This window comes from Oncorhynchus mykiss, chromosome 23 (genome assembly GCF_013265735.2).
Source record: "Oncorhynchus mykiss isolate Arlee chromosome 23, USDA_OmykA_1.1, whole genome shotgun sequence".
NCBI lineage: Eukaryota > Metazoa > Chordata > Actinopteri > Salmoniformes > Salmonidae > Oncorhynchus > Oncorhynchus mykiss.
Window position 1 is genome coordinate 59,788,031 of NC_048587.1, and position 22,544 is coordinate 59,810,574.

A 22,544-nucleotide genomic window follows, 5' to 3' on the forward strand; every position below is an offset into this window, starting at 1 on the left:
ATGATGGACGTGATGACCAGACTCTATGTCAGTGTGTTGGACATTAACTTAATCAGTGTCAGTGTGTTGGACATGATGACCAGGCTCAGTGTCAGTGTGTTGGATATGATGACCAGGATCAGTGTTAGTGTGTTGGACATGATGATCAGGCTCAGTGTGAGTGTGTTAGACATTATGACCAAGATTAGTGTCAGTGTGCTGGACATGATGACCAGGATCATTGTCAGTGTGTTGGATATGATGACCAGGATCAGTGTTAGTGTGTTGGACATGATGATCAGGCTCAGTGTGAGTGTGTTAGACATTATGACCAAGATTAGTGTCAGTGTGCTGGACATGATGACCAGAATCAGTGTCAGTGTGTTGGACTTGATGACCAGGATCAGTGTCAGTGTGTTGGACATGACCAGGCTCAGTGTTAGTGTGATGTACATGATGACCAGGCTCAGTGTCAGAATGTTGGACATGATCTGAATCAGTGTCAGTGTGCTGGACATTACTAGGCTCAGCGTCAGTTTGTTGGACATGATGACCAGTCTCAGTGTCTGTGTGTATGACATTATGACCAGGCTCAGTGTCAGTGTGTTGGACATGATGACCAGAATCAGTGTCAGTGTGTTGGACATGAACATAATCCGTGTCATTGTGTTGGACATGATGACCAGGATCAGTGTGAGTGTGTTAGACATTATGACCAAGATTAGTGTCAGTGTGCTGGACATGATGACCAGAATCAGTGTCAGTGTGTTGGACTTGATGACCAGGATCAGTGTCAGTGTGTTGGACATGACCAGAATCAGTGTCAGTGTGTTGGACATGACCAGGCTTCCTGCTGTAGATCAGCACTCCGTCCGTGAACAGAGATCACATAAACAGAAGATGGAGAACTCTGGAAGCGCGTCCAATAAGGCATCCTATTCCCTAATTTGTGCACCCTACGGGCCCTGGTACCGAATCTCCAAAGGGGATTCTGTGCCAGTTAGGACTTACTCCGTTGTTAGACAGGTTGAGGCCCCATGTTAAAAATAAAAAGGAAGTGGATGATGAAACTGAACAATGTGCTTCACATTGAGGACTCTACTGAGTGCCCCCCCATAATCTCTGGGGTCGTGTTAAATGATGATTTAAGAGGCATCACGTTGTGAGCAGACAGCTCTATTAGGAGTTCTCTTCTACACCTCCGATTCTGTGTGCTCTATGATGATATAGTTCACATAGATGGAAGACTTCATTTCCTAAAGTGAAACATATGCAATCCCTCAATCTCCATGCTGTTTCTGCTCAATGACATCTGCTTTAAGGACTCATTAAGACGATCTTAACAGATAGGAAAGACTGAAAATAATTGAATGATTTGATGAAGTTCTTCGTGCTTTCCTCTTCATTGTGCTCTTGCATCAGCAGGGTTCATTACATGTAATGATCATCCATTCTCCCTCTCTCTCTGTCCACACCCCCCCCCCCCCCCCCTCCTGTCAGACGAGGCCAACACGGTGGTGAGTGAGAGCACAGACATGGTGGATGTGAGTTCCTCCACTGCCATCACCACTAACTTCATTGGCCAGAAAACAGAGAATCTAGGAGCAGATATGTGTGAACGATCCTGTGAGGAACTCAGCATCATGTTTCAGGAGCTCAAAGGACTGCGGGTTGTAGTGGGGAACCTCATTGACGGCCTACAGAAAGTGGTATGTAATAGATGTCCTCTGATCATTGGGGGGGGGTGCTCCATACTTTGTCTTGTCTACTATCAGTTTGTCTGGTCTACTATCAGTTTGTCTTGTCAACTATCAGTTTGTCTTGTCAACTATCAGTTTGTCTTGTCTACTATCAGTTTGTCTTGTCTACTATCAGTTTGTCTTGTCTACTATCAGTTTGTCTTGTCAACTATCAGTTTGTCTTGTCTACTATCAGTTTGTCTTGTCTACTATCAGTTTGGCTTGTCTACTATCAGTTTGGCTTGTCTACTAACAGTTTGTCTTGTCAAATATCAGTTTGGCTTGTCTACTATCAGTTTGGCTTGTCAACTATCAGTTTGGCTTGTCAACTATCAGTCTGTCTTGTCAACTATCAGTCTGTCTTGTCAACTATCAGTTTGTCTTGTCTACTATCAGTTTGGCTTGTCAACTATCAGTTTGGCTTGTCAACTATCAGTTTGGCTTGTCAACTATCAGTCTGTCTTGTCAACTATCAGTCTGTCTTGTCAACTATCAGTTTGTCTTGTCTACTATTAGTTTGTCTACTATCAGTTTGTCTTGTCTACTATCAGTTTGTCTTGTCTACTATCAGTTTGTCTTGTCTACTATCAGTGTGTCTTGTCTACTATCAGTTTGTCTTGTTTACTATCAGTTGGTCTTGTCTACAACCAGTTTTCTATGGAACTGTGTTTGTGAAAAAATTAGTACACTACATGAACTAATGTTACCAGTTACCTTGATTATTTAAAATAATGTTTATGGAATGATAGACTGTTGTTAGGTGTAACCAAGAAGATTAGGGAACATTTGGGAGTTGGTATAAATAGTTTGAAGTCTTCTTTGGGGGTTAACATGAGAGACTTTCTAGAGAGCTGCTGGTAAAGCAAACCAAAGACCCTGTTGAAGTCATGAAGCAAGGCGTGGTAGAACTACTAAAGCAGTGGAGCTAACTATGTGGTCAGAGTCAGAGTGTGAATCAATGATGTTGGTTTTATGGCACGTAACATGTGGATATAGGAAGTGTTCCCAACTTCCCTTGGCTGTGATTGGCTTCAGCTAGCGGCTCCTCTCAAGCCTGATATCTGGCTGTGTTTAAACAGCCCATGTGCTTCATTCTCCTTCCTGTGTGTGTGTGTGTGTGTGTGTGTGTGTGTGTGTGTGTGTGTGTGTGTGTGTGTGTGTGTGTGTGACTGCTCACTGTGAACAGCTATGGTCCCCAAGGCTCTTCCAGACCAAGTGGTGTCTCATAACACTGAAGTGGGGCTACACTACCCTCTGTGGTATCACACACACAATCTCACACACAAACACATAATCACTCACACACAACTTAATAAAGTGACCTCCCGTGTTGCCCTCCTTGAAGCAGTAAGATTGTCAGGAGCAACATGTACTGTAGCTCCCTACAGCTCCCTCCCAGATGGAGGGAGGTATGAAGTTATTCTATGTGTCTGTCTGTTGGAGTCTCCTCAGACAAAGAAAACAGGCTAGCTCCATGCATCTTCCTTTCATATGGATGGAGTTATGTGTCCTATGTGCTTTTATTGTCATTTTTTTTGCTTTATGAAAGCTTTTTGACTCTAGGCTATGTCTTTCTGGCTGTCGTATCCTCAGACAGGCTTCTACTGTAGAGCAGGGGTGCCCCGGGGCCGCATTTGGTCTTCAATGAGGTCCAAAGGGTTTTACTGAAAATGTGTTGTATATTCTCATTGTCAAAATTTTTACTCAAACCAACCCTGCTGTAGAGTCTAGACTATGCGTGTCTGTCTGTGTCTGTATCCTTCTCCTCAGGCTGAGTAAAAACCAGTGATGTGTCTGCGTGTGTATTTGTCTGTGTGTCTGTCTGTCTGTGTGTCTGTCTATGTCTGTTGGTCTGTGTGTCTGTCTGTATGTGTGTCTGTCCATGTCTGTGTGTCTATGTGTCTGTCTGTGTGTCTGTCTATGTCTGTGTGGATGTCTGTCTATGTCTGTGTGGATGTCTGTGTGTCTGTCTGTCTGTCTGTGTCTGTTTCGATGTCTGTCTGTATGTCTGTCTGTCTGTGTGTGTCTGACTATATCTGTTTGTCTGTCTATGTCTGTGTGTCTGTCTGTGTGTCTGTCTGTCTGTGTCTGTCTGTGTCTGTCTGTCTGTCTGTCTGTCTGTCTGTCTGTCTGTCTGTCTGTCTGTCTGTCTGTCTGTATCTGACTATGTATGTGTGTCTGTCTCCTCTCTCCAGACCGAGGAGAACACAGTGATGAAGGACACTCTGGGAAAGATAAAGAACTCCAAGGAGAAACACATGTGCTGGCAGGATGGACGGATGTTTGAAGATAAGGAGGACTGGGTGGTGGACAGCTGCACCACGTGTACCTGCCAGGTAGGAGACATACAAACCTCCTTAAATGGAGAGACATGACAGACACAGAATGTCATAGGTTGGATGTGGTTTTGATTGATTGATAGATTTGTTTGGTTAATTGCTTGGTTGGTTGATTAATTGATCCCAAATGAATCAGTCATAAACCTTTGACAAGTGCCCAGATCCTGAGGTCTTACAAGACACTAATTCATACATAGGTCACCTATAGCAACTAATGTCCCCCAAAAATGTTTTTGGCACATGACAGGACTCAAAGATTGTGTGTCACCAAATCACCTGTCCACCTGTGGCCTGTGTTGGCCCCTCCTTCATCGACGGAGAGTGTTGCCCTGTGTGTCTGCGTAAGTAGCCACTCATTCTATACACCATTCTATCATTAAACCCTTGCAACAGCCTAATCCTGACCCATGACCATTGAACAGAAGGAAAAATAGCAGAATGTGGCTTTAATAACTGTTTCCAGAAGCTTTACAGGAGTAATCGCAATTAGGAAAAGTACTGAAGTGAAAACGAGACTCCTGAGCCCTGTAAAAACAATGGCATCACATTGACCAATAAACAATTGCTTACCTCGCATAATTTCACATCTATCTGAAGATTAAAAATTACTATAACATGTATTCTCTCGCAAACACACTTCGCTTCATTTCACATCTGGCTGAAGTCCTTTCTCGAGCCAAGGCCTCCGATGCCAAATCTGAGTACCAGAGAAACAACGTTTCCATGCATATTAAGTTTGACTAATAGAGCCGTATTATTGTTGTACAGCTGGTTGGTCTGTAAAGGGACGACCACGATGTATTGTTTATGGCACTACAGGCTGCCATACTCTGAAGTGCTGAAGTGGTCTCTGTGAACCGTGACGTCATATAAAACCTAAGCATCAAAACAGACTATTCTCCAGAGCTTTGTTTCTCTGCATCTTTTGAAGCGTTCCTAGTTCCAACAATGACACAGAGCAACTGTAGACGAGATGGTGTGGGGGGGGGAAACATGCAATAATGCAATGAGTTGACTTCATCGTAGTTTATTTTGTTTAAGTTTTGGTACATTTAGTTTTGGTACATTTCGTTGAAATAATAACTTTTTATGAGAGCTTATGTTGTAAAAAAATATATACATTCATCTAGATAGCAGGGTTTTCACTTTTCAGAGGCAGAACATGATGATTTGTCATTAATAACCCCTTGAGTTTCCTCCAGCCAAGGACAGTGAGGACGGCTGGTCCCCCTGGTCAGAGTGGACAGAGTGTACTGTCACCTGTGGGACAGGTACTCAACAGAGAGGACGCTCATGTGATGCCACCAGTAACCCCTGCTCTGGACCATCCATCCAGACCAGGAAATGCAGCCTGGGAAAATGTGACAGCCGAGGTGAGTCAACATCTCTGCTACAGTCTCCTTTGTGTCTACCTACCTTGAACTCTATTGGTTAGACTGTTTTAACTCTAAAGGTTGTTGCGATTTTAAATACACTTTATATAAAGTTTGATTTAATATGATTTAATTAGACCAACTAAGGACCTTTGGGTGAACATGATGGTACCTCTCTCCCATCTCATACCATTACCACTGAGAAAGTTAGAGTAGTTTTAGCCAACACAGCCTTGTGATGTGTTTACAGACAAAAGACAACCCCATCATAAATGTAGTATTTTCCTGCAACTGCCAAGTGAGAATGTGTGTGTTTCTGTGTGTGTGTGTGTGTGTTTCTGTCTGTGTGTGTGTTTCTGTCTGTGTGTGTGTGTGTGTGTTTCTGTCTGTGTGTGTGTGTGTTTCTGTGTGTGTGTGTGTTTCTGTCTGTGTGTGTGTGTGTATTTCTGTGTGTGTGTGTGTGTTTCTGTGTTTCTGTCTGTGTGTGTGTTTCTGTGTGTGTATATATTTGTGAAAGGATCAAGTGAGAGGATGATGTCGTTAGAAGCAGCTGTGTAATGATGGAACAGGGGACAAAGTGACTGAATAGACATACTGCTCTGCTAGGCTGGAGATGGCTGGACAGGGACCTCATCCTACTCTGACTCAAAATACTTATCTCTCTCTCTCTCTCTCTCTCTCTCTCTCTCTCTCTCTCTCTCTCTCTCTCTCTCTCTCTCTCTCTCTCTCTCTCTGCTGTGGGAAATAGGTCACGTGCATGGCTGTAGAGAGTGTGTCCATCCTGTTAGCCCTAAAGGACTCACTAGTACCCACCAAACAATGTCACCCATAGTGATCTACATATTAGTGGTTTATTATACTGCAACCAAATTACCCAGAAATGAATAATAAAGACCTTTTAAATCTGAAAAAATCAGATATGCCATTTAGCAGAAGTTTTTATCCAAAGCCACGTGCAGTCCTACGTGCATACTGTACATTTTTATGTCTGGGTGATCCCCGGGATCAAACCCACTATTCTGGAGTTACAAGCGACATGTTCTACTGCACTAAAAAGGACCACCATATTACATGTATGTATTTTCCTATAAACTGCCTTGACTGACCTGTGTGTATTCAGTTCGTCAGGATGGTAGGTGGAGCCTGTGGTCTCCATGGTCATCATGTTCCGTGACGTGTGGCGAGGGTCAGATCACCAGGATACGCCACTGCAACGCCCCCACACCACAACTGGGGGGCAAAGACTGTGAGGGCCAGGGGAGAGAGACACAGCGCTGTGAGGCCAAGCCCTGTCCCAGTGAGTATGATGGCCCAAGAGGAACAACACAGACAGACAGGCACATTGTCCATACCAGACCTGGGTTCAACATTTTAGCTGTGCACTGATTGAGCTTGCCTCTTGCTTTAGAAAGAGAACTACTTTGAACCCGGGAGTTTGATCTGATTAATAACCACTAACATGTATTTAAAAACAGGCAGAATGAAAGGTTTTATAGCTCATTCCACTCATATAGGATGGGGCACCATTCACATGCTAAACATTCTGTCTGTCTTTTATAAAACGTCAAGCTCAAATCAACTCGGCATGTGCCCAACTGCGGTTCTAGCTTCCAGACCACAACAGGACTGAGAATCGAATGACCCCTAGGAGATGTGTAGAGTGGTTTGTGTGTGACTGTAGGCCTTCAACTACTACTGTAATTTACTTTCTTACGGTCAAAGAGACTTGATAAGGCAGTAATGTAAAGTAGTAAAACCTCCCCATGGACTCTTGAAGACTAGCGCCCAAAGTGATCTAAAAGAGATCCTAACAAACAGTAGTGATGGCCCACTAACTGTTTATTTGTTGTCCATCTGCAGTTGACGGTGGTTGGGGACCGTGGTCGCCATGGGCGATCTGCTCGGCAACCTGTGGGGGTGGAGTTAAGGGTCGGACCCGTGTCTGTAACAGCCCCGAACCCCAGTACAAAGGCAAGAAGTGCCCCGGGGAGACCAATGACAGTAACGCCTGCAACAAACAGGACTGCCCTATCGGTGAGTGTGTGTGTGTGTAAGTGTGTGTGTGGACTGTGTGTGCTTGTGTGCGTCTGTATGTGTCGCACCTCCACCCTCATCCCTTTCCCTCTGTAACTTTGAGTTATTTCAGTTCATTCTAACATTCCTGTTTAGTTATTATACCTCAGAATGGCTTCCAGACTAATTTATTCACATATTTGTGCTGATAACAAAGTCTGGGAGGATGTGTTTGGCCTATTATGAGAAGGAAGACATTAGCTAATGCTAACATTGCTCTGAAAGCACTGAAACCTGCTAACTTGGAGAGACATGAAGGGAGCAACCTGAAGGGAGCAACCTGGAGAAGCTAAATGTCAATATCGAAATATCAATACACAAACGTCCAAACGTAGCTGCATTAGACATGCCCTGGTTCTCTTCACTGTCATAACCGGTCCCCATGTTTCTTTCACATGGCTGTTTTAGTTATAGCTCTTTTATGTATCTGCTAACCATGCTAATCCCTGTCAGACAGCTGTGTGCTAACCATGCTAATCGCTGTCAGACGGCTGTCTAACCCATGTTAATCCCTGTCAGACGGCTGTCTGTCTAACCCATGCTAATCCCTGTCAGACGGCTGTCTAACCCATGCTAACCCCTGTCAGACAGCTGAATCCCTGTCAGACGGTTGCCTAATCAATGCTAATCCCTGTCAGACGGCTGTCTGTAAAACCCATGCTAATCCCTGTCAAACGGCTGTCTGTCTAACCCATGCTAATCCCTGTCAAACGGCTGTCTGTCTAACCATGTTTTATGGCTGTCTGTCTAACCATGTTTTATTGTTCCCTGTCAGACGGCTGTCTGTCTAACCCATGCTTTGGGGGAGTGCACTGTAACAGCGGCTCTGACGGATCCTGGGAATGTGGACCCTGCCCCCTTGGTTTCCGTGGCAACGGCACCCACTGTGAAGATGTCAACGAGGTAATTTAGGGTTAAAGAAGGTTACAACAAGTTAGATACTTTAACTAATGGTTAACGCTAACCTTAGCTCTAATCATAGCCCTAAATAATGTAGGTCACCAGGCTATGCCTAACTCTAACCATTAGTTCATCCTGAACTCATTCATAGTCTTGACCTGTTACCCTTTTATAATCTGACCCTACTTCTGATCCTCTTCCTCCTCAGTGTGACATGGGCTCTGATAGATCAATATGATTGATTGATTGATCTGACCCTCTTCCTCCTCAGTGTGACATGGGCTCTGATAGATCAATATGATTGATTGATTGATCTGACCCTCTTCCTCCTCAGTGGGACATGGGCTCTAATAGATCAATATGAATGATTGATTGATTGATCTGACCCTCTTCCTCCTCAGTGGGACATGGGCTCTGATAGATCAATATGATTGATTGATTGATCTGACCCTCTTCCTCCTCAGTGTGACATGGGCTCTGATAGATCAATATGATTGATTGATTGATCTGACCCTCTTCCTCCTCAGTGGGACATGGGCTCTGATAGATCATGGGCTCTGCTTTCTGACTGATGAACTGATTAATTCATTGATTTGATATGTTTTTTTCCCCTTCTCAGTGTGACATTGTGTCAGATGTCTGCTTTAAAGCTGGTGGAGCATTGCGTTGCGTCAACACAGACCCAGGGTTCCACTGTCTGGCCTGCCCACCCCGCTACAAGGGAACACAGCCCTTCGGTGTGGGGGTGGAGGCTGCCAGCAAGAACAAACAGGTACGCCTGTGCCACTCTATATCGGTTTTAGACCTAGTGTATTCTTTAGGCAGCGTATTAGTAGAGGTGTTATGAGGCTTGGTTTACAGTATTAGTAGAGGTGGTATGATGCTTGGTTTACAGTATTAGTAGAGGTGGTATGAGGCTTGGTTTACAGTATTAGTAGAGGTGGTATGAGGCTTGCTTTACAGTATTAGTAGAGGTGGTATGATGCTTGGTTTACAGTATTAGTAGAGGTGGTATGAGGCTTGGTTTACAGTATTAGTAGAGGTGGTATGAGGCTTGGTTTACAGTATTAGTTGAGGGGGTATGATGCTTGGTTTACAGTATTAGTAGAGGTAGTATGAGGCTTGGTTTACAGTATTAGTAGAGATGGTAGGTGGTATGAGGCTGTGTTTACAGTATTAGTAGCGGTGGTAGGTGGTAGGAGGCTTGGTTTACAGTATTAGTAGAGTTGGTTTGAGGCTTGCTTTACAGTATTAGAAGAGTTGGTATGTGGCTTGGTTTACAGTATTAGTAGAGGTAGTATGAGGCTTGGTTTACAGTATTAGTAGAGATGGTAGGTGGTATGAGGCTGTGTTTACAGTATTAGTAGCGGTGGTAGGTGGTAGGAGGCTTGGTTTACAGTATTAGTAGAGGTGGTATGAGGCTTGGTTTACAGTATTAGTAGAGGTGGTATGAGGCTTGGTTTACAGTGTTAGTAGAGGTGGTATGACGCTTGGTTTACAGTATTTGTAGAGATGGTAGGTGGTGTGAGGCTGTGTTTACAGTATTAGTAGACGTAGTAGGTGGTAGGAAGCTTGGTTTACAGTATTAGTAGAGGTGGTATGAGGCTTGGTTTACAGTATTAGTAGAGGTGGTATGAGGCTTGGTTTACAGTATTTGTAGAGATGGTAGGTGGTGTGAGGCTGTGTTTACAGTATTAGTAGACGTAGTAGGTGGTAGGAAGCTTGGTTTACAGTATTAGTAGAGGTGGTATGAGGCTTGGTTTACAGTATTAGTAGAGATGGTAGGTGATATGAGGCTGTGTTTACAGTATTAGTAGCGGTGGTAGGAGGCTTGGTTTACAGTATTAGGAGAGTTGGTATGAGGCTTGGTTTACAGTATTAGTAGAGGTGGTATGAGGCTTAGTTTACAGTATTAGTAGAGGTGGTAGGTGGTAGGAGGCTTGGTTTACAGTATTAGTAGTGGTGGTAGGAAGCTGGTTTACAGTATTAGTAGAGGTGGTATGAGGCTTGGTTTACAGTATTTGTAGAGATGGTAGGTGGTGTGAGGCTGTGTTTACAGTATTAGTAGACGTAGTAGGTGGTAGGAGGCTTGGTTTACAGTATTAGTAGAGTTGGTTTGAGGCTTGGTTTACAGTATTAGTAGAGTTGGTAGGAGGCTTGGTTTACAGTATTAATAGAGGTGGTAGGAGGCTTGGTTTACAGTATTAGTAGCAGTGGTAGGTGGTATTAGGCTTGATTTACAGTATTAGCAGAGATGAGAGTTGGAATGAGGCTTGGTTTACAGTATTAGTAGAGGTGGTATGAGGCTTAGTTTACAGTATTAGTAGAGGTGGTAGGAGGCTTGGTCTACAGTATTTGTAGCAGTGGTAGGTGGTATTAGGCTTGGTTTACAGTATTAGTAGAGGTGGTTTGAGGCTTGGTTTACAGTATTAGTAGAGGTGGTAGGAGGCTTGGTTTACAGTATTAGTAGAGGTGGTAGGAGGCTTGGTTTACAGTATTAGTAGCAGTGGTAGGTGGTATTAGGCTTGGTTTACAGTATTAGCAGAGATGAGAGTTGGAATGAGGCTTGGTTTACAGTATTAGTAGAGGGGGTATGATTCTTGGTTTACAGTATTAGTAGAGGTAGTATGAGGCTTGGTTTACAGTATTAGTAGAGATGGTAGGTGGTATGAGGCTGTGTTTACAGTATTAGTAGCGGTGGTAGGTGGTAGGAGGCTTGGTTTACAGTATTAGTAGAGTTGGTTTGAGGCTTGCTTTACAGTATTAGAAGAGTTGGTATGTGGCTTGGTTTACAGTATTAGTAGAGGTAGTATGAGGCTTGGTTTACAGTATTAGTAGAGATGGTAGGTGGTATGAGGCTGTGTTTACAGTATTAGTAGCGGTGGTAGGTGGTAGGAGGCTTGGTTTACAGTATTAGTAGAGGTGGTATGAGGCTTGGTTTACAGTATTAGTAGAGGTTGTATGAGGCTTGGTTTACAGTGTTAGTAGAGGTGGTATGAGGCTTGGTTTACAGTATTTGTAGAGATGGTAGGTGGTGTGAGGCTGTGTTTACAGTATTAGTAGACGTAGTAGGTGGTAGGAAGCTTGGTTTACAGTATTAGTAGAGGTGGTATGAGGCTTGGTTTACAGTATTAGTAGAGGTGGTATGAGGCTGTGTTTACAGTATTTGTAGAGATGGTAGGTGGTGTGAGGCTGTGTTTATAGTATTAGTAGACGTAGTAGGTGGTAGGAAGCTTGGTTTACAGTATTAGTAGAGGTGGTATGAGGCTTGGTTTATAGTTTTAGTAGAGATGGTAGGTGATATGAGGCTGTGTTTACAGTATTAGTAGCGGTGGTAGGAGGCTTGGTTTACAGTATTAGGAGAGTTGGTATGAGGCTTGGTTTACAGTATTAGTAGAGGTGGTATGAGGCTTAGTTTACAGTATTAGTAGAGGTGGTAGGTGGTAGGAGGCTTGGTTTACAGTATTAGTAGCGGTGGTAGGATGCTGGTTTACAGTATTAGTAGAGGTGGTATGAGGCTTGGTTTACAGTATTTGTAGAGAAGGTAGGTGGTGTGAGGCTGTGTTTACAGTATTAGTAGACGTAGTAGGTGGTAGGAGGCTTGGTTTACAGTATTAGTAGAGTTGGTTTGAGGCTTGGTTTACAGTATTAGTAGAGTTGGTAGGAGGCTTGGTTTACAGTATTAATATAGGTGGTAGGAGGCTTGGTTTACAGTATTAGTAGCAGTGGTAGGTGGTATTAGGCTTGGTTTACAGTATTAGTAGAATTTTATGAGGCTTGGTTTACAGTATTTGTAGAGATGGTAGGTGGTGTGAGGCTGTGTTTACAGTATTAGTAGACGTAGTAGGTGGTAGGAGGCTTGGTTTACAGTATTAGTAGAGGTGGTTTGAGGCTTGGTTTACAGTATTAGTAGAGGTGGTAGGAGGCTTGGTTTACAGTATTTGTAGCAGTGGTAGGTGGTATTAGGCTTGGTTAACAGTATTAGTAGAGTTGGTATGAGGCTTGGTTTACAGTGTTAGTAGAGGTGGTATGAGGCTTGGTTTACAGTATTTGTAGAGATGGTATGAGGCTTGGTTTACAGTGTTAGTAGAGTTGGTATGATGCTTGGTTTACAGTATTAGTAGAGGGGGTAGGAGGCTTGGTTTACAGTATTTGTAGCAGTGGTAGGTGGTATTAGGCTTGGTTTACAGTATTATTAGAGTTGGTATGAGGCTTGGTTTACAGTATTAGTAGAGGGGGTATGAGGCTTGGTTTACAGTGTTAGTAGAGGTGGTATGAGGCTTGGTTTACAGTGTTAGTAGAGGTGGTATGAGGCTTGGTTTACAGTATTAGTAGAGGGGGTATGAGGCTTGGTTTACAGTGTTAGTAGAGGTGGTATGAGGCTTGGTTTACAGTGTTAGTAGAGATGGTAGGTGGTATGAGGCTGTGTTTACAGTATTAGTAGAGGTGGTAGGAGGCTTGGTTTACAGTATTAATAGAGGTGGTAGGAGGCTTGGTTTACAGTATTTGTAGCAGTGGTAGGTTGTATGATGCTTGGTTTACAGTATTAGTAGAGGTGGTATGAGGCTTGGTTTACAGTATTAGTAGAAGTGGTATGAGGTTTGGTTTACAGTATTATTAGAGGTGGTTTGAGGCTTGGTTTACAGTATTAGTAGCGGTGGTATGATGCTTGGTTTACAGTATTAGTAGAGGTGGTATGAGGCTTGGTTTACAGTATTAGTAGAGGTGGTATGAGGCTTGGTTTACAGTGTTAGTAGAGGTGGTATGAGGCTTGGTTTACAGTATTTGTAGAGGTGGTATGAGGCTTGGTTTACAGTATTATTAGAGGTGGTTTGAGGCTTGGTTTACAGTATTAGTAGCGGTGGTACGATGCTTGGTTTACAGTATTAGTAGAGGTGGTATGAGGCTTGGTTTACAGTATTAGTAGAGGTGGTATGAGGCTTGGTTTACAGTGTTAGTAGAGGTGGTATGAGGCTTGGTTTACAGTATTAGTAGAGGGGGTATGAGGCTTGGTTTACAGTGTTAGTAGAGGTGGTATGAGGCTTGGTTTACAGTGTTAGTAGAGATGGTAGGTGGTATTAGGCTTGGTTAACAGTATTAGTAGAGTTGGTATGAGGCTTGGTTTACAGTGTTAGTAGAGGTGGTATGAGGCTTGGTTTACAGTATTTGTAGAGATGGTATGAGGCTTGGTTTACAGTGTTAGTAGAGTTGGTATGATGCTTGGTTTACAGTATTAGTAGAGGGGGTAGGAGGCTTGGTTTACAGTATTTGTAGCAGTGGTAGGTGGTATTAGGCTTGGTTTACAGTATTATTAGAGTTGGTATGAGGCTTGGTTTACAGTATTAGTAGAGGGGGTATGAGGCTTGGTTTACAGTGTTAGTAGAGGTGGTATGAGGCTTGGTTTACAGTGTTAGTAGAGGTGGTATGAGGCTTGGTTTACAGTATTAGTAGAGGGGGTATGAGGCTTGGTTTACAGTGTTAGTAGAGGTGGTATGAGGCTTGGTTTACAGTGTTAGTAGAGATGGTAGGTGGTATGAGGCTGTGTTTACAGTATTAGTAGAGGTGGTAGGAGGCTTGGTTTACAGTATTAATAGAGGTGGTAGGAGGCTTGGTTTACAGTATTTGTAGCAGTGGTAGGTTGTATGATGCTTGGTTTACAGTATTAGTAGAGGTGGTATGAGGCTTGGTTTACAGTATTAGTAGAAGTGGTATGAGGTTTGGTTTACAGTATTATTAGAGGTGGTTTGAGGCTTGGTTTACAGTATTAGTAGCGGTGGTATGATGCTTGGTTTACAGTATTAGTAGAGGTGGTATGAGGCTTGGTTTACAGTATTAGTAGAGGTGGTATGAGGCTTGGTTTACAGTGTTAGTAGAGGTGGTATGAGGCTTGGTTTACAGTATTTGTAGAGGTGGTATGAGGCTTGGTTTACAGTATTATTAGAGGTGGTTTGAGGCTTGGTTTACAGTATTAGTAGCGGTGGTACGATGCTTGGTTTACAGTATTAGTAGAGGTGGTATGAGGCTTGGTTTACAGTATTAGTAGAGGTGGTATGAGGCTTGGTTTACAGTGTTAGTAGAGGTGGTATGAGGCTTGGTTTACAGTATTAGTAGAGGGGGTATGAGGCTTGGTTTACAGTGTTAGTAGAGGTGGTATGAGGCTTGGTTTACAGTGTTAGTAGAGATGGTAGGTGGTATGAGGCTGTGTTTACAGTATTAGTAGAGGTGGTAGGAGGCTTGGTTTACAGTATTAATAGAGGTGGTAGGAGGCTTGGTTTACAGTATTTGTAGCAGTGGTAGGTGGTATGATGCTTGGTTTACAGTATTAGTAGAGGTGGTATGAGGCTTGGTTTACAGTATTAGTAGAAGTGGTATGAGGTTTGGTTTACAGTATTATTAGAGGTGGTTTGAGGCTTGGTTTACAGTATTAGTAGCGGTGGTATGATGCTTGGTTTACAGTATTAGTAGAGGTGGTATGAGGCTTGGTTTACAGTATTAGTAGAGGTGGTATGAGGCTTGGTTTACAGTGTTAGTAGAGGTGGTATGAGGCTTGGTTTACAGTATTAGTAGAGGTGGTATGAGGCTTGGTTTACAGTATTATTAGAGGTGGTTTGAGGCTTGGTTTACAGTATTAGTAGCGGTGGTATGATGCTTGGTTTACAGTATTAGTAGCGGTGGTATGATGCTTGGTTTACAGTATTAGTAGAGGTGGTGTGAGGCTTGGTTTACAGTATTAGTAGAGGTGGTATGAGGCTTGGTTGACAGTATTAGTAGAGGTGGTGTGAGGCTTGGTTTACAGTATTAGTAGAGGTGGTATGAGGCTTGGTTGACAGTATTAGTAGAGGTGGTATGAGGCTTGGTTTACAGTATTAATAGAGGCGGTATGAGGCTTGGTTTACAGTATTAGTAGCGGTGGTATGATGCTTGGTTGACAGTATTAGTAGAGGTGGTATGAGGCTTGGTTTACAGTATTAATAGAGGCGGTATGAGGCTTGGTTTACAGTGTTAGTAGAGGTGGTATGAGGCTTGGTTTACAGTATTAGTAGAGTGGGTAGTTGCTATGAGAGCTATAAAGTGTGTGAAACTTTACAAAGTAATGTGTATGTGTATCTGATGGTGTATATGTTAGCACTCAGTTTCCACTCTAACCACAAACATCTGATGTTTTAATTATGCTTTGTTAGGTCATTAACACTGGCACCACGTCTGTTGTGGTATACATACATTGTTTCTCCTTTAGAACTGTGAATCCTGTTGGGAAGTTGAATCATTTCGCTACATAGCTCTGCTTTCCAATAGACCTGGGTTCAAATAATATTTGAAATGATTTAAAATACTATCAGGGCTTGATTGAGCTTACCTGGCACAATGGAACCAATAGAGTCGTCACAAAACTACAAACCCTGCCCTTCTGGCACTCCAGACAGGCAAAAACAAACACTCAAAAGTATTTGAATGATCTCAAATAATATTTGAACCCAGATCTGCTCTGCCCTAATGTTGCATAACATACCTAGTAAATCACTACCTTGTCACTGGCCTTTAAAAACTGGGCCTGCTCTGATCCGAGGCTAACATCCGAGGCTAACATCCTACGAATTGATTTGAGGGAAGGGGAAAGGGAATTGTCTCATAGCTGGCATTGAGCGCCTCTGTATCCCAGAGCTGATCAAAGGAATAAATGTTTTCTTATTGGTTATCACGCTGTTGTAACGTTATGGTATGAGCTCATGGACTATAGATGGACAGCTGTAGCCATAGAGATATAACAGCTGTAGCCATAACAGTGTTCTCTTGCTGTAGCTACACAATACACTGTAGCAGAATCCACAGGGCACAGGGGTCAGGGCAGAGCAGGGGGCATATAGGTTCAGAAGTACAGCCCTCACATATGGCATAACATCACATAACATGGCATAACATCACATAACATGGCATAACATCACATAACATGGCATAACATCACATAATGTTACATAACATGACATCTGAGAACACACTTCACGATGAGATTGATACGCTGATTTTCTGCACTTTTACCATGTTCTTCCTTGGGAAATGAAAATATGCAAAATTAGACAAAACTAAATGGTTTATTTAAGCAATAAGGTCAGAGGGGGTGTGGTATTTGGCCAATATACCCCGGCTGAGGGGTCTTCTTAGACTGTTCTCTTTCTCTCTATTGCATCTCTATCTCTATCTCTCTAGGTTTGCGAGCCAGAGAACCCCTGCAAAGACAAGACCCACAACTGTCACCGTTCAGCTGAGTGTATCTACCTTAGCCACTTCAGTGACCCCATGTATAAGTGTGATTGTAGGATAGGCTATGCCGGGGATGGCTTCATCTGTGGAGAGGACTCTGACCTAGACGGATGGCCCAATCAGAACCTGGTGTGTGGCGCCAACGCCACCTATCACTGCAGGAAGGTAACAGACCCTAACATTATGTTTCCTGGGCCACATTAAGCCCAGTCCATAGTCCTTGATTAAACCTAGACCTTCCTGGACTAGTCCTGGAATAAACATTTGTTTCAATTGAGATTTTCAATTGAGCATGCACTTTAGTCTAGGACTAGGTTTAATCTAGGTCCAGGAAACTTTTATCCTCAATACCAGACCTGCAGATATTCCAAATGTTTTAATTTTTCCATTCTTATGTCACTCGTTGATAGTTCTTCCTATGGCTATATCTAAAACTGTTTCCATTTCTTTATCAATCTTTAACAGGATAACTGCCCCAACCTGCCTAACTCTGGACAAGAGGACTTTGACAAAGACGGCCAGGGAGATGCTTGCGACAAGGATGATGACAATGATGCAATCGTGGATGAGAGAGTAGGAGACCTTTTTTAACGGCCCTGTGAAGTCCAAAACATTATTGTCCTTTGTTTTTATATACACTTCTCAACAAAAATAAAGGGACCACTAAAATAACACATCCTAGATCTGAATAAATGAAATATTCTTATGAAATACTTTTTTCTTTACATAGTTGAATGTGCTGACAACAAAATCACACAAAAATGATCAATGGAAATGAAATTGATCAACCCATGGAGGTCTGAATTTGGAGTCACACTCAAAATTAAAGTGGAAAACCACACTACAGGCTGATCCAACTTTGATGTAATGTCCTTAAAACAAGTCAAAATGAGGCTCAGTAGTGTGTGTGGCCTCCACGTGCCTGTATGACCTCCCTACAACGCCTGGGCATGCTCCTGATGAGGTGGCGGATGGTCTCCTGAGGGATCTCCTCCCAGGCCTGGACTAAAGCATCCGCCAACTCCTGGACATGATGTCCCAAATGTGCTCAATTGGATTCAGGTCTGGGGAACGGGCGGGCCAGTCCATAGCATCAATGCCTTCCTCTTGCAGGAACTGCTGACACACTCCAGCCACATGAGGTGTTGTCTTGCATTAGGAGGAACCCCGGGCCAACCGCACCAGCATATGGTCTCACAAGGGGTCTGAGGATCTCATCTCGGTACCTAATGGCAGTCAGGCTACCTCTGGCGAGCACATGGAGAGCTGTGCGGCCCCCCAAAGAAATGCCACCCCACACCATGACTGACCCACTGCCAAACCGGTCATGCTGGAGGATGTTGCAGGCAGCAGAACGTTCTGCATGGCGTCTCCAGACTCTGTCACGTCTGTCACATGTGCTCAGTGCTTTCATCTGTGAAGAGCACAGGGTGCTAGTGGCGAATTTGCCAATCTTGGTGTTCTCTGGCAAATGCCAAAAGTCCTGCACGGTGTTGGGCTGTAAGCACAACCCCCACCTGTGGACGTCGGGCCCTCATACCACCCTCATGGAGTCTGTTTCTGACCGTTTGAGCAGACACATGCACATTTGTGGCCTGCTGGAAGTCATTTTGCAGGGCTCTGGCAGTGATCCTCATGCTCTTCCTTGCACAAAGGCAGAGGTAGCGGTCCTGCTGCTGGGTTGTTGCCCTCCTACGGCCTCCTACACGTCTCCTGATGTACTGGCCTGTCTCCTGGTAGGGCCTCCATGCTCTGGACACTACGCTGACAGACACAGCAAACCTTCTTGCCACAGCTCGCATTGATGTCCCATCCTGGATGAGCTGCACTACCTGAGCCACTTGTGTGGGTTGTAGACTCCGTCTCATGCTACCACTAGAGTGAAAGCACCGCCAGCATTCAAAAGTGACCAAAACATCAGCCAGGAAGCATAGGAACTGAGAAGTGGTCTGTGGTCACCACCTGCAGAACCACACCTTTATTGGGGGTGTCTTGCTAATTGCCTATAATTTCCACCTGTTGTCTATTCCATTTGCACAACAGCATGTGAAATTTATAGTCAATCAGTGTTGCTAACTAAGTGGACAGTTTGATTTCACAGAAGTGTGATTGACTTGGAGTTACATTGTGTTGTTTAAGTGTTCCCTTTATTTTTTGAGCAGTGTATATATTTCCACACTATGAGGTTGGAATAATACTGTGAAATTCTGAAAATGATGATAATGCCCTTTTAGTGTAAGAGCTGTTTGAAAAGACCTCCTGAAATTTCAACTTGTTTTGCATGGGTGGAGTTTTGACCTGCCTGGCGATATAAGCTAATAGACCAATAACAAAGATAGTTTCAAACCTAGCTACTTATGCCTCCCATTAGGCTTCTCCAATTAGGCCTCTCACTCAGACCACTCCCAGACACTCCTAGCAAAATTATTGGTTGAGAAATTGCTCTTTGCTAAGAAACTATTTTCAACCATTTTAATTGAAAACAATAACAGTTAGGTACTAGATTGTTACCCAGAAATTATTTAATATTGAGATAAAAATGCCTGCGTTGACAGGCATTTCATGGATTATTGCGGGATAGTAAATCATGCAAAGGAATGACTAGCTGGCAGATTTGCGATTCATCTTTTCATTGTTACCCAGAAATGATTTAATATTGAGATAAAAATGCCTGTGTTGTACCTTTAAGGCAAATGTATTAAATAGGTGAAAAGATATTCAGTAATTCTTGGTAGGACAATAGAAGTTTGCTTCAAGGGTCAATGTTTTATTGTTAAAACCAACGCATTTCGGCAAATGCCTTCATCGGGGTATTTAGATGAATTAAATAGGAAATCAAATGCCCTCTTCAAGCAACGGACGCTTTAATAATTCTCATTTTGATTCTCTCTCTCTCTCCTCAGGACAACTGTCCTCTCCTGTATAACCCCAGACAGTTTGACTTTGATAAAGATGATGTGGGTGACCGTTGTGATAACTGCCCCTATGAACACAACCCTGCCCAGATTGACACTGACCACAACGGCGAAGGAGATGCCTGTGCTGTCGACATTGATGGAGATGGTACCAGTTATTTCTGACCAAATTACTAAAGAATATGCTTCACTGTTACATTATAGTTAGGGGAAAGGCTCCTTCAACTCTTAACTTTTATATGCCTCTAATGTATTATTTAAAGGGATCATTTATCTCCTTCCCCCGAGTCAGCGGATCTCGCCGACACCATTTTTATGTCTTTGCATGCGGTTTGAAGGAAGTTGCTAACTCGCGCTAGCTCAATTGCTAGCTAGTGTTAACGCAATGGCTGGACGTCTATGGGTATCTGCTAACATTCTAGTCATTGTGCTAACGCTAGTTAGCATTGGCTATTGAAACTTCCTCTAACTTCCTTCAAACTGGAAACAAAGACATATAAATGCTATCCACAAGTTCATCTGATTCTGGGAGGTAGATAATGTGCCTCATTGCCAAAATCCCCAAGTATCCCTTTAACAGTACTTTAAAAATTGGTAATGGTTACTAAGAAGATATTTCATGGATTATTGCGGGATAGTTTATCATGCAAAGGAATGACTAGCTGGCAGATTTGCGATTCATCTTTTCACCCTCAACTGATTGATTAGCATTAGCTCGGGGCGGCAGGGTAGCCTAGTGGTTACGCCTAGTGGTTAGAGCGTTGGACTAGTAACCAGAAGGTTGCAAGTTCAAATCCCTGAGCTGACAAGGTACAAATCTGTTGTTCTGCCCCTGAACAGGCAGTTAACCCACTGCCTGTTCAGTGGGTTAACCCACTGCTATCATTGAAAATAATAATTTGTTCTTAACTGACATGCAAGCAAATATCTAAGATTATGACTCAAGATAAGTCCTGAACACACAATATTACAATTTTCCTTTTCATTGTCCATTTCCCCTTTCCTTTAGAAATCCCAAATGAGCAAGACAACTGTCCGTACGTGTACAACAATGACCAAAAGGACACTGACATGGATAGAGTGGGTGACCAGTGTGACAACTGTCCTCTATTACACAACCCTGACCAGGTAGGAAAAAGAAACAGTCACTATTACACTACTTGTGTAATTACAAAAGCTACCCGATTGCTATTAGGGTTGATAAATTCCAGAAACATTATAAAAATTCCCAGAAATCCCAGTTGTAGTTGGAGGATTCACTCCCTCCTTATTCCTCATTCCAGGAATCTTCCAACCGGGAATTCTGGAAAACATTTAGTAAAGTTCTGGAAAATCAGGCTGACACAGACAATGACCTGTAACTCTCCTCTCTAACAGGCTGACACAGACAATGACCTGTAACTCTCCTCTCTGACAGGCTGACACAGACAACAACCTGTAACTCTCCTCTCTAACAGGCTGACACAGACAATGACCTGTAACTCTCCTCTCTCCTCTCTAACAGGCTGACACAGACAATGACCTGTAACCCTCCTCTCTCCTCTCTAACAGGCTGACACAGACAATGACCTGTAACCCTCCTCTCTCCTCTCTAACAGGCTGACACAGACAATGATCTGTAACCCTCCTCTCTCCTCTCTAACAGGCTGACACAGACAACCTGTAACTATCCTCTCTAAAAGGCTGACACAGACAACAACCTGTAACTCTCCTCTCTAACAGGCTGACACAGACAATGACCTGTAACTCTCCTCTCTAACAGGCTGACACAGACAATTACCTGTAACACTCCTCTCTCCTCTTTTACAGGCTGACACAGACAATGACCTTGTAGGAGACCAGTGTGACAACAACCAGGACATTGATGAAGACGGTCACCAGAACAACCTGGACAACTGTCCTTATGTGGCCAACTCAAACCAGGCAGACCACGATAAGGACGGTAAAGGGGACGCCTGTGACTTCGATGATGACAATGACGGTATCCCTGACGATAGAGACAACTGTAGATTGACGCCCAACAAAGATCAACTGGACTCTGATGGTAAGGAGGAAAACACGTGTGCATGGACGTATGCATACCCGCGCGCGCACACACACACACACACACACACACACACACACACACACACACACACACACACACACACACACACACACACACACACACGTGCATCAGCATGTTGAATACCCTCACACCTGTGAACAGTGCTGTGACTGTAGCTGTCTGAATTAGTAGCCATTAGGTAGACTCTGTAAGAGCCCTATATAGTATACTGTAGATACTATCTATAATCACACAGACTGCTGCTTGTGGTACAGGAATCTCCCTTTGAGGCTTCCCTGCACCTGTCCACCATAAAACACAAAGCAGAACCTATTGCCCTCCCTTTTACATTCATGCACTTGGGAACCCTAACCCTGCACCTGGGTAACCTAACCCTGTACCGCGGAACCCTAACCCTGCACCTGGGAACCCAATAGCTGCACCAGGGAACTGGGAACCCTGCACTGGGGAACCCTAACCCTGCACCTGGGAACCCTAACCCTGTATCGAGGAACCCTAACAATGCACCTGGGAACCCTAAACCTGCACCAGGGAACTGGAAACCCTGTACCTGGGAACCCAAACCCTGCACCTGGGAACCCTAACCCTAACCCTGCACCGGGGAACCCTAACCATGCACCTGGGAACCCTAAACCTGCACCAGGGAACTGAGAACCCTGTACCTGGGAACCCAAACCCTGCACCTGGGAACCCTAACCCTAACCCTGCACCGGGGAACCCTAACCATGCACCTGGGAACCCTAAACCTGCACCAGGGAACTGAGAACCCTGTACCTGGGAACCCTGCACCGGGGAACCCTAACCCTACACCTGGGAACCCTAATCCTGCACCTGGAAACTGGGAACCCTGTACCTGCGAACCCTAACCCTGCACTGGGGAACCTTAAACCTAAAACTGG

At 43.8% G+C, this 22,544-nt stretch overlaps 1 protein-coding gene across 3 annotated transcripts in view; it reads left to right on the top strand.

The window, feature by feature from the left end:
• LOC110503016 (thrombospondin-2) overlaps window positions 1-22,544 on the top strand; it is a 113,028-nt gene that overhangs the window by 84,637 nt on the left and 5,847 nt on the right. For all 3 annotated transcript variants that reach the window (XM_036960899.1, XM_036960898.1, XM_036960900.1), the window contains exons 5-17: window positions 1,480-1,688; window positions 3,914-4,054; window positions 4,305-4,398; window positions 5,260-5,430; window positions 6,551-6,727; window positions 7,291-7,464; window positions 8,279-8,406; window positions 9,023-9,175; window positions 16,609-16,827; window positions 17,128-17,235; window positions 19,566-19,725; window positions 20,587-20,705; window positions 21,387-21,621. In XM_036960899.1, the coding sequence (XP_036816794.1) occupies window positions 1,480-1,688; window positions 3,914-4,054; window positions 4,305-4,398; window positions 5,260-5,430; window positions 6,551-6,727; window positions 7,291-7,464; window positions 8,279-8,406; window positions 9,023-9,175; window positions 16,609-16,827; window positions 17,128-17,235; window positions 19,566-19,725; window positions 20,587-20,705; window positions 21,387-21,621 (2,088 nt within the window). The remainder of the gene's footprint in view (window positions 1-1,479; window positions 1,689-3,913; window positions 4,055-4,304; window positions 4,399-5,259; window positions 5,431-6,550; window positions 6,728-7,290; window positions 7,465-8,278; window positions 8,407-9,022; window positions 9,176-16,608; window positions 16,828-17,127; window positions 17,236-19,565; window positions 19,726-20,586; window positions 20,706-21,386; window positions 21,622-22,544) is intronic.